We start from the raw sequence: 12,010 nt of genomic DNA, 5'->3' as shown, positions 1-12,010 counted from the left end.
AGATTGCTTGCATCACATGTACAAGGTCTAAGTTCAATCCAGCACTGTAAAAATAAATAAAGTTGCAATTTTCCCTGTTAGTTCCTGCTCTATTTTCCTGTATGGCAATTAGCATTGCCTGATGTACATACTTTGATCGTTTTCTTGTGTGTCTCTTCATTAGAACTAGTGCTTCATGGAGGCAAGGGCCTTTCTTGCTTATTGTTATATCTTGATGCCTAGGCTAGATAGACATTCAAACTAAGGATAACAGCACTTTTGCTTTCCAAGCCTCCTTCTATTTAGATTAACTCCTTGAAGTAAAGTTCTTGTACTGTTAGAAGTATACAGGGGCCATTGGAAGCCAATGTCTTCTAGAAGTGTTTTGGACATGCCCAGATAGGTAGACCATGGCACGGCATATCTAGTCTCCTGCACTTGTCATCAGACGTATCTGACTTGAGTCTCCAACATGGGTCCTCTTCTCTCAGGCAAACGTTACTTGTCCTCTTCTTGGATACCCCTTCCCTCATGAGTTACTTCTGCCCCCTGCCCCCTAAATGGCCAAGTTGAAGAATAGATATGGAGGTTAGAGGTATGGGGCTGACCTTTGTAGAGGTGGGTCTATGAAAGAACATGGCCAGCCCATGAATGCAGCATGGCCTTGAGTCTCATCCTGCAGGCCTAGGCTCTGGCCTTCCACCACAGACTTCCCAAGACCATATCTTTTTGTCTTATCTGCTAGCAGGTGGCATTGCCAAGGCCCTCGAACAGAAACACGGCTCATGGGTGAACCAGATTGAGGTGAAAGAATTCTCTCCTAGCCTGGGACGGAGCTTCCAGTCAATGAGTCTTTGTGACTACGATGCCAGTTCCTATGTTGGGAGTTCCCTGAGTTGGTTCCAGGTTGTATGGGAAGCTGAAAGTGTGTAATTCTGAGGTCTCAAGTCTTACTGGGGCATTTTGGACTCAACAACCTACCAGGTGTGAGAGGTTGCTATTATTTATGGCAGTATGCAGAGTTCCCAAGGGCTTTGGCTGGCCTAGCCACAGGGAGGCTTGTGTGCCCTGGCTGAGTCCAGCAGCTAGACCCTCACAGTAGGATGGTACCTGCTATGAGATGCTAGATGCTGAGAGAGGCAGGTAGAGAGGGAAAGTCCTAAGGAGGGTTCCAGCTTCATCACCTCGATACCATCTTCCTCCATTTTCTTTCTTTCTTTATTTCTTCTTTTGTGTGTGTGTGTGTACTGAGGATTGGACCCAGGAGTGTTTAACCACTGAGCCACATACTCAGCCCTATTTATTTATTTTTATTTTAAAGACAAAGTCTCCCTAAGTTGCTTAGGTCCTCACTAATTTGCTGAGCCTGGCTTTGAACTTGAAATCCTCCTACTTCTGCCTCCTGAGTTGCTAGGATTATAGGCATGTACCTGGCTCCTTAACCTTTTTTTTTTTTTTTAAAGAGAGAGTGAGAGAGGAGAGAGAGAGAGAGAATTTTTTGATATTTATTTTTTAGTTATCAGCGGACACAACATCTTTGTTTGTACGTGGTGCTGAGAATCGAACCCGGGCCGCACGCATGCCAGGCGAGCGCGCTACCACTTGAGCCACATCCCCAGCCCGCTCCTTAACCTTTTTCAAATAAAAATTATTTCAACTTAATAGTTTCTCAAAATGTTAAAATACCACCAAACCACAGTAAAATGATTATAACCAGGAAATTAACATTGACACTGTTAAAAGATGATTCAATGATACTCATTAAATCATGGTAAGGAAGACTATTCAGGATCATCACCATAGTTTGGGACCACCACAGTAGGATCTTCCAATGGGAAGGATACAACTCTGAATACAGCCTGGACAAGTGGAAGTTTGTCTCTAAGGAGCAGAGTAGGGGGTCACTGAATGGAAAATTGCTGAGAGAAAATATAGGGATGTAGGGGGATTTCAGCAATCTAACAGGATTCTTGCTAAAGGCAGGCCAGGTGATCAGTCATCACCTGGGGGATGGTGAAGATCCTGATCAGATATAAAAAACTGGGGGAAGAAGGTGCTTGTCAGATTAACTTAGCAGAGTGCTTAGCAAAAACTGGAAGAACACAAATGGGCTTCGGAGAAGGTTCAGAAGCCTGACTAAAGTTTGGCCAAGTGAAGAATCTTTCAATAGAATAGAATTAACTAATCAACAGACTTTATTTGAATTTTACCACTTATCCCACTATATCCATTTTCTGAGCCGGGATCCTATTTAGGATCTGGATTTCACATTGCACTTAGTTGTGTCTCTTAATTGAAGATGACTCCTCAGTCTGTCTTTGATTTGAATCATCTTAACACTTTGAAAAAGTGCTTGCTGGTAATTTTACAGAATGCTCCTAATTTGGGGTTTGTCTGATCTTTCTTCATTCAAGTTTTGCTTTTGGGCAGAAATACCTACAAGGGAATCTATCGCCTTTTCAGGAGATCCACAATATCTGTCCATTGATTAGTGCTTTTTTCTCCTATCACCCTTCATTTAAAAAAATATTTCTTTATTTGTAGATGGACACCATACCCCTATTTTATTTATTTATTTTTATGTGGTGCTAAGGATCAAACCCAGCGCTTCACACATGCTAAGGCAAGCGCTCCACCATTGAGCCACAAACCCAGCCCCTCCCCACTTTATTTAAAGTGTACAGCTTGCTAATGCTAAATTTGGACGTGCTGGTGATTCTTTTTTTAATATTTATTTTTTTAGTTATTGGCGGACACAACGTCTTTGTTTTGTATATGGTGCTGAGGATCGAACCCGGGCCGTATGCATGCCAGGCGAGCGTGCTACCGCTTGAGCCACATCCCCAGCCCGTGCTGGTGATCTTGATGAATTGCTTAAGGTGGCGCCTTCCCAGATTTTCTTTCTCCCTGCAAAGCTACTGTTTCCCCTCTTGTAATTACTGGAATATCTAGGGGAGAGAAAATTTGCAACTGTGTTAAAAAACAAAAACAAAAACCTGGGAGTGTAGCTCTGTTACAACAGCAGGCTCAGCACAGGAGAGGCTTTCGATTCTAGCCTCAGCACCAAAAACATTAAAAACAAAACCTTGTGGCTGGAGATACAGCTCAGTGGTAAAACACTTGCCTAGCAAACAGCGACCCTCGGATTGATCCCCAGTAGGACAAGGAGAGAACCTATTTCTCATTTTCCGCATATATACCATATTTTTAGCACCTGATTTTCGTATCCAGCAACAATGATAGAAGAGCCTGCCAATGGTCAATCATCATCCCTTCTATATATATTGGCGGAGTACTTATCTAGGGAAGAGCTGTCCCTTCTCTATTTCTATCCTCTCTCTTTTAACGGTTCCAGATATAGTATTAGCAAATGGAAAACTATCAGACAGTTGAGCTTACTTGATTTTTAAGAAGTGATTGTTTGCTTTTAATTGGCGACTGTACGGTGCCTAAGTGTGCACGGCCTCTTCCACACTGCCCACATCGGAGGCGGCCCGCTGACTGCTATGTTTCCGAGTACCCGGCGCTCCGGTTCCCGTCGCGCGCAATAATTCCCGCGCTCCCTTCCTCCCGGCATCCCCCGCGCTTGCCCTCCCGGCGCTCCCCGCGGCCGCTGCCCCTCCCGGGCGGTGACCGTTAGTACAGCCTCAGTCTCTGCCTTGGCGCCTGGTCCCGCCTGCGCAGTCGAACTATTGGGCCGCGCGCTCCGACCGCGCGCGCCACTCGCCTTGGATTGGCAGCCTCTGCAGCCGGCTTCGCGGCTCCTCCAATGCTGGGTAACCGCACGAGGGGATTGGCCACGCGCCTCAGAGGCCCGCCCTCCGCTCGGCCGGCGCGGCAGGCGGGTCCCGCAGACCGGAGGGTTTGGGTGGCCTTTTCAGATGGCGGCGGCGGCGGGGCGGTGAGGGTCTCTCTGCTGTGGTTGGGCTGCGGGCGGCTCCGGCAGGCCACCGCGCCGCAGGTAGGTGCGGGGCGCTAGGGGCGCCCCGCGTGTGGACGGGCGGGCGCTGCGGCCTGCGCGAGGGCGCGCCCTTCTGTCTCTCCCTCCTCCCCCCGGGCTGAGGCCTGGTGTCCGGGCTCGGGGCGGGGCGGAGGGCTCGAGGCGGGCTGGGCCCACAAGGAGACCCGACCTTTGTGAAGCAACATGGCCGTGGGCAGCGGAGGTAGCCGAGAGCTCGCAGCGGGCGCCAAGGCTGGGGCTAGAGCTGGGATACTGGGCCCGGGCCCAGGCGTCGCAGACTCTCCTTATCTGTATGTCTGGGTAAAGAGCCTCCTTGTCTGGTGGCCCCAAAGCCGTATCATCGCCCTAAGGCGGGATCGATGTGGACTGGACCTTATCTGCTTTAACAGAGTTTGGGAAATCTGAGAAATCAAGTCTTCACCAAATGCTCTTGGATTATCGTGTAGATAATCAGATTGTGGTTTTATTGTAACAATGAACGTGGTAGAAATAAATGGAAAGTGGCAACCTGTTGACAGCGGTATCTGTCAGGTATCATCCGATGGACTTAGGTTGCTCATGGTAGGAATTTGATTTTGTCATTTTTGCATGCCTGCATGTACCTTGTTACCTGATGCACAGTAGTTCCAACTAGTGCCGTCGACTCTTGGAGATTACTAGGCAGGGGTCCTCCATTTTTTGGCCACAGACTGGACTCCCAGTCGTGGGAGTGGCCCAGACCATTTTTTGCAAGGTTCCACTCACTGAAGGGAGTGAATGGCTAGTCTGGGATGCCGATTGAGTACCGCTTGTGAGTATAGGATGTGAGGCCCATTGGAGGATGACAAAAGGAATGGATGAGGTCATAATGCTCCTGGGTCGGGTGGGAGGCTGCAGCAGGAGAGGCATGAGTGGAGGGTTGCAATCACAGCAGGGACACTACAGCTGGTGCTTCCATGTCAGTCCACCAAGTGGACTCCAGGGAAAGGTGCTTTTCAAGTGTGTTGGGTTTACTTACAGCTGTGCAGGAGTTTAGGGATCCTGCTATGGGTCTGTTGCTAGCTCACAGTCCAAATTACAAGGCAAGGTTTGTGTCTATGTGTTGAGTCTGCTCAGGCAGCAGTGAGGCGGGAGAGCCATTCTTAGAGCCCTGCATGGCCAGGCATGGTCTGGAGCACTTTCTAGGGGTGGTTTTATAGTCTCATGGTAATCTTGGGGTGGGAAATCTGATTTTGACTGGATTGCCGAGTTTTGGACTTTTGTTGTTGCTTGCTCCTCCCATGTGATCTCATCCAGCCTCCTGGCTTTTTTTTTTGGTACCAGGGATTGAACTCAGGGGGAATAGACGACTGAGCCACATCCTTAGCCCTATTTTCTATTTTATTTAGACGCAGGGTCTCACTGAGTTGCTTAGCCCCTCACCATTGCTGAGGCTGGCTTTGAACTCACCATCCTCCTGTCTTAGCCTCCTGAGCCGCTGGGATTACCATGCGTGCCACCCCACCTGGCCATCCTCCTGAGTTTAATGCCAACTTTCCTTGACATCTTCCATGTCTCCATCTTCAGCCCTGTCCTCCTTTCTAGGTGCCTCTTCTTATTATCATATTACTTTAATGCCAAGTAGCTGTGTTCAAACCAAACTCCAGTCTTCATCAACATCGAAATGATCCTCCTCATACCTTTCTTTCTTTTATTTTTCTTTCTTTCTTTTTTTTTTCTTTTTGGTACTGGGGATTGAACTCAGGGCACTCAACCACTCAGCCACATCTCCAGCCCTATTTTGTATTTTATTTAGAGACAGTGTCTTACTGAGTTGCTTAGCGACTAGCTTTTGCTGAGGCTGGCTTTGAAATCTCAATCCTCCTTTCTCAGCCTCCCCAGCTGCTGGGATTACAGGCGTGGTGCCACCATGCCAGGCAAATGATCCTCCTCTAAAGGAGGAGGATCTTTTCTAAAGTCACCTTGATTCCTCTTTCTTATGCCTTCATATGTCCCAAAGGAGGCCTTCTGTGTCCAACAATGCGCCATTTCTCAGCACTTCAACTAAATGTCTTATTCAAATTTCCTAGTGGGTATCTTAATTCTTCTCTTTGTTCCCCACTGCCACCTACCTATAGTTTTTCTGGATACAGAGTGATTCTTTAAAACTGTAAGATAGTATAAACGTGAGGCAGTACAAACTCAGACCAGATTGATTGGATGGCAGAGCAGCTGCACCATTTCCTAGCTGTGTGACCTTGCGTGAATTGTGTGTGTGTAACCTTTCTCTTTCAGTGCTATGTGAGTTGTAGTGCATGAAGTATTTAGAGCAGAGCTTGACTGAGGGCTGAATGCCACTGCTTATCTTGGATTATGTGATATCATTGTTTGGACCCTCCTATCCAGTGGCCCATATCTCAATATAAAAGTCATAGTCTTCCTGACCTGGCCTACTCTCACTCCCCATCAGTGCATTGCCCTAATTTGACCATACCACACCTGGTCCTTTGCTTTTCCTCCAGGTATCACCTGGAATGTCCCCTCCTTCCACCTCTGTTACCCCCTTAGCTTCCTTTCCCCTACTGTCAGGTGGATACTGGCTGTGAGGCTTCCTCTGATCACCCTTTTGGAAGCTGCCTCCAGTTCCCCAACACTTTTACTTTGTTTTAGCTTGTATACTTCTTAGCATGTGATGGGGTAAATGATTTTTTTAGTTGTTACTTGTCTTTCCTGATAAAATGTGAGCTCTGTGGGATGGGTTTTGTCTGTCTTGTCTTCATAGCATCTAGAATGGCATGTGTACTGTATGGAAGACATTCAGCAAATACTTGTTGAGTGAATAGAGAAAATTTATAGAAGGAGAGTAAGGAGCTTACTACCATGACTGCCCACTGCTGATCTCTGTGGCTGGGCAGCTTTCTTTTTTTTTTTTTTTTTTAATATGTCTTTTTTTTAAGAGAGAGAGAGAGAATTTTCAATATTTATTTTTTTTTAGTTTTTGGCGGACACAATATCTTTGTTTTGTATGTGGTGCTGAGGATCGAACCTGGGCTGCACGCATGCCAGGCGAGCGCGCTACCGCTTGAGCCACATCCCCAGCCCCTGGGCAGCTTTCTTGTTCCTCCAAAGAGCACTTTCTTCCTTGCCAGGGTTCCCATATTTTATGCTGTGTGCTTCTTCAAGGTCCCTTTCACTACCTATTATGACCTTTGTTTTGTGCTTCTATGCTGGCAGTCTTCCCCATCCTGTACCACCATTTATCTCCAACCCCCACCTCCCTTGATCTTCTTGCCTTCAGCTTTTTTTTCCCCCACAAATCATGAATTGCCTCCCTAGATTCCCTGCACAGTTACCAGGTTCTGTGAGGTTCAGTCCTACCTTGTCATAATTCAGGGTCTGTAGCACTGAGCATGTTGACCTGTCCTCTACAGTGGTCTTTCTTGGTTGCCAGGAGACTGACCTTCTTGATATTCCTTGTGCCCATCTGGATGTAGGCTCCTTAGCAATTGCTGCTCTTCTCAGTCTATCTTTATCTTTGTGCCATACCTCTTGAATCCTAAGCAGTTTGATGGACACAACTTTGGGGAGGTATTGTGTTAAATTCCCATTGAATTCAGAAGTGTTAGGAAATCCTAGGATCTAGGAAATAAAATGACAGTGTTGGGGTCATTGCTCTTACAACTGTGTCCAGGCTCTGGGGACTTTGTCTCTTTTTGTGGTAGCATCTCCCTCGGTAGATGGTTAGTGAATATTTAGTTGAATTTAACCCAAATAAGACTCTTTGTGTTGTGTCCCTTTCAAAGTATAACTACCACACTCTATCCCTTCTTAATTGGATGATTTCTGTTGTCTCCTGTTCTTTCTGAAGTCTTTGGAATATGAGTTATGTTACATGCAACTGATTGAGCTGTCACCCATGGATGTGGCCATGTTTGTATATCTACTGGTGTGCATGGCATGTGCATGCATGTATATTTCTGTGCATGCAAGGTATAGGAATGTTAATGCATTTGAGTGTGTGTGTGTTTGCATGTGCTTCTGCTGATGGGCCTCTCTTCCTGTGGCCCTTGGTGTTTCTGTTTCCCCATGCTCCACCCCTGTCTTCTCTATCTCCTGTCATCCTTTTTTATGGTGCTTCCTCTGTGGTGAAGCTTCCTAGAGTTACACTACAGTTACAGTCTTCCTTCTCTGGTACTTCCCCCTCTGTGGTTTTGGCACTTACCTCCTTGCTAATGTGATCTGGCTTACCAGAGCTATTTGGGCCAGTCAGGACTCCAGAGCTGTGGCCTCAGCACCTGTCAGACAGGTCTGCCTGGAGCTTTCCTTCATCCTCTTCTCCAGATTCCTTCCTAGATGCTGGAATGGAAAGGAGAAGCCTTTGTTGTCTTCAGCTCCCTCTTGTTATCTGTCCCCATTGGGTCACGTACCGTCAGTTCTGACACTGTTCTTGATATATGTAGATCCTCTTTTGTGCTTTTGTCCTCTGGCCTGGAGGGCTGTCCTGGGCACAGCTGTTTATAATTAGCACAGCTGTGAATCTTTTTTCTGACTAGAGTCACTTCACCATTGGTGGCTCATTATTGCCCCCAGGGTGGAGCCAGGTTTCAGGTGGCACCCAGGACTCTTTGTACCTTGGCTCCAGCTGTCTCCTACAACTCCCCAGAAATCCTAGCAGGCTCCCTTCCCAACAGCCACTCACCCCTTTCCTCTACTGGGAACAGAACTATGCCGCCACCTCTGGTGACCTCAGCACGCTGCATCACTATCCTGTCCACGTGCCACGTTGTGGGCCCAGGAGAGGGGGTCCCTGGGTAGCAGAGCACCTGATCATACCTCTGAGGCCCTTAGTGCTGCAGAGTTGAACTGAGGGTCTCATGCTCACCCTTTGACTGACCCGGCCCTTGCAGGTGAGTGGATTGATGTCGCTCTGATGGCCTGAGGGAGGCCACACACTTTATGTGTGTTCCAGAAAGGGCGGCCTCCCACCGCATGCTTGATTATCTACCCAAATAGGATGAGTTAGTGGAACACTATGGTGAAGTTTACTGTAGTTTTTAAAATCCTTTTTGAGCCTTATTATATTATTTTTGTTCTTCTAAAGGAGGAATTAAAGTGGACAATAAAAATATTTAATTATAATTTAAGAAATTATAATTTAGGTGCTGAAGGAAAATAGTGAAGTTAGTATGTTCTGATGTCTAAGAGGTTCTTATAGGCAGTATTATTTTAAGTACTTTACTATGCTGTTAATAGTGCTTGATTCTTAACTTGGTACCAGGAAGTGAAAGGTTTCTGTCATTTCGTGACGGTATTTTTAAATTTCTTTGCAGGTGGAAGAAGAAAGGTGCCACTTTGGCATGAAGACAGACTCACTTAGTCGTCAGTCTTTTAAGCTGAGTGCATTGTGATTTCCAATAATTGAGGCAGTGGTTCTAAAAGCTGTCTACATTAATGAAAAGAGCAATGTGGCCAGCTTGACTAAGCAGCCAGTGTGCACAGCGCGGGCAGGACGGCACTGGGTCTCGACGGACTTGTGCATGTTAGCTGTATAGATTTGTGTAAGGTGTTTTAAAACTTTGGTCTTTTAAAATAGTCTTAACTGCTTTTAATATGGAGACATATGAGAGTCCCTCTCCTCTCCCGCGTGAGCCCGCAGGAGAAGCTATGATGGAGAACCGAGCTTGCCCTTTCCAAGTGCTGCCCTGTGAACAGTCTCCACCACCTCCCCTGCAAACGTCCAGTGATGCAGAGGTAATGGACGTTGGCTCTGGTGGTGATGGACAGTCCGAACCCCCTGCTGAGGACCCATTCAACTTCTGTGGAGCTTCTCTTCTCTCCAAAGGATCCTTCTCTAAGGGCCGCCTCCTCATAGACCCGAACTGTAGTGGCCACAGCCCACGCACCGCCCGGCACGCACCTGCGGTCCGGAAGTTCTCCCCTGACCTTAAGTTGCTTAAGGATGTAAAGATTAGCGTGAGCTTTACCGAGAGCTGCAGGAGTAAGGACAGGAAGGTGCTGTACACAGGAGTGGAGCGCGACACTCGGACCGAATGTGGTCTGCTCCTTAGTCCTGTCAGTGGAGACATGCATGCTTGTCCCTTTGGCGGGAGTGTTGGTAATGGGGTAGGCATAGGGGGTGAGAGTGCGGATAAGAAGGATGAGGAGAATGAGCTGGATCAGGAAAAGAGAGTGGAGTATGCAGTGCTCGATGAGTTAGAAGATTTTACTGACAATTTGGAGCTAGATGAAGAAGGAGCAGGCGGGTTCACGGCTAAAGCAATCGTTCAAAGAGACAGAGTGGATGAAGAAGCCTTGAATTTCTCCTACGAGGTATGTTGGCGACCCCTCCTCTGGAGGGCTCTGAGCAAAACTCAAAGAGAGGTTTGGGAATAGCTGTATCTTTTGAAATCAGGAAAATGAAAAACAAAAACAGGAGCCAAACCCATGTGAGGTTTCTCAGCAACACCTAAGAAAGATATAAGGAGTCCTGGTTTTTAAGTTTCTTATTGAAAAGTTTGGCTGACATCTGCCCATGTATCCTCTTTCCAACCTGATTTGGCAGGTGCTGCTGAAAAGCCTCCTTGGCAGGGTATTCACCTAGACCAGGCGTGTTGGTTTCATTTGTTGTATCCTGTTTGTTTTTCAGATGATCATGTACTATCAGGGCACACCTCAGCCCCCTTGAGCGCTGTTGCTCTGTGTCTGTCCTAATATTGTTAAGCTTCCCTGTGGTGCAGGAGAATAGGCTCTGGGGGCTGTGAGATCTGAATACCTTGTTTTGCAGGATGACTTTGACAATGATGTGGATGCTTTGCTGGAAGAAGGCCTTTGTGCTCCCAAGAAGAGGCGAACGGAGGAAAAATATGGAGGAGACAGTGATCATCCATCTGATGGAGAAACAAGTGTGCAGCCCATGATGACCAAGATTAAAACAGTGCTGAAAAGTAAGTTTGTGGGTCACAAAGTAGTGTTTCCAGGCATTAGAAGTACCATTGTTTCCTTCACAAAAAATGTTTGAAGAGCCCTCTGATACCAGGCATCAATCTGGGTAGAGACATGTGTTTGAGTATAGCAGTCATGTCTGATGAAAGGAAAACAGATTAGACACAAGGACTCACCCTTTGCACAACCCAGGTACAGATTCTGTTGTTAAGTGTTTTGGAAATTATAGAGCCTTAGACATTGTGCAGAGGAGGGAGCATCAGTGTGTGCTGGGAGACAAGAAAACTGGCAGCCAAAGGATGTGGCAGGCAATGATTATGGTTCAAGCTTTGTGTCAGGTTATGTGGGAAACCACTGAAGGTAGGCCATTGTTACCTAATTCCTATTTAAAAGCATGACTCCTAGGGCCTTAGCATAGCATGTGTACTTTAGGTGGGAAAGGTAGAATTTCCTTGGAGAGATGTGGTAGTGTTTTGTATGAGCATGCAGTGGGTCTTGCACTTGGATTTGAGGAGCATTAAAACGAGAACAGTTGAGAGGTACCCAGAATTGTGCTGTGAGGCTCTGTTATTAAAGTGGGGCAGGTGTGGGATGAGTTGGGTTGGTTGACTGATTGGTTCCAGTCTGTACTTGCCTAGAGGCACCTGTGATTGTTCTGGTAGAGATGTTGGGCTCAGAAGAAGGGGTAAAGAGATACATGGATACTCAGGCACATGGATGAGACCCTGGGTGCAGAAGATGATGAGTGACTGGGATGGAAAATAAGAGGTAGGTGGCATGTGACTGCCCTCTTTGGATCACTTAGGGGACAAGTCAACAGATACCTTTTGTTTGGTGGTAGATGAGTAGAAGGAATGTCAGGATAGGTAATTGCAGATGTAATGAATCTGAGGCTGCAGCTTCTAGAGGAGATGTGGGGCAGGGAGTGATGATTTTGGAAGGTTGGCATCATGTTCTTCCTATAGTTTCAGCAGGCTTACTCTGAGCATGTAAACCTAAGTCCATTTTGTGCAACCCATAGTCAGCAGTAGACCTGGTCTGCCTAACTGCCTAGTAAGAGCCATGGCAGGGACCTCAATCCTTACAGCTGCTGTGAGGTCTTCAGCTATCTGGGCTGGTTATGACTACTCATTGTCATAAATGAGTGGCCAGGAACCTGTGTTATGTATT

General features: G+C 46.9%; 1 protein-coding gene across 4 annotated transcripts in view; it reads left to right on the top strand.

Annotated features, from left to right (window-relative positions):
• Window positions 1–3,835: 3,835 nt before the first annotated feature.
• Dgcr8 (DGCR8 microprocessor complex subunit) overlaps window positions 3,836–12,010 on the top strand; it is a 39,169-nt gene continuing 30,994 nt past the window's right edge. The window contains exons 1-4 of one of the 4 annotated variants that reach the window (XM_076856103.1): window positions 3,841–3,940; window positions 8,620–8,805; window positions 9,229–10,228; window positions 10,683–10,842. In XM_076856103.1, the coding sequence (XP_076712218.1) occupies window positions 9,509–10,228; window positions 10,683–10,842 (880 nt within the window). In that variant the 5' untranslated portion in view covers window positions 3,841–3,940; window positions 8,620–8,805; window positions 9,229–9,508. Of the gene's footprint in view, window positions 3,941–4,132; window positions 4,502–8,253; window positions 8,806–9,228; window positions 10,229–10,682; window positions 10,843–12,010 lie in introns of those variants that run through there. The other 3 variants (XM_076855991.1, XM_076856162.1, XM_076856045.2) reach the window with 3 other exon arrangements.

Source organism: Callospermophilus lateralis, chromosome 1 (genome assembly GCF_048772815.1).
Source record: "Callospermophilus lateralis isolate mCalLat2 chromosome 1, mCalLat2.hap1, whole genome shotgun sequence".
NCBI lineage: Eukaryota > Metazoa > Chordata > Mammalia > Rodentia > Sciuridae > Callospermophilus > Callospermophilus lateralis.
The sequence above is the reverse complement of the archived record's forward strand: the minus strand, read 5'-3'. Positions and strand labels throughout refer to the sequence as shown.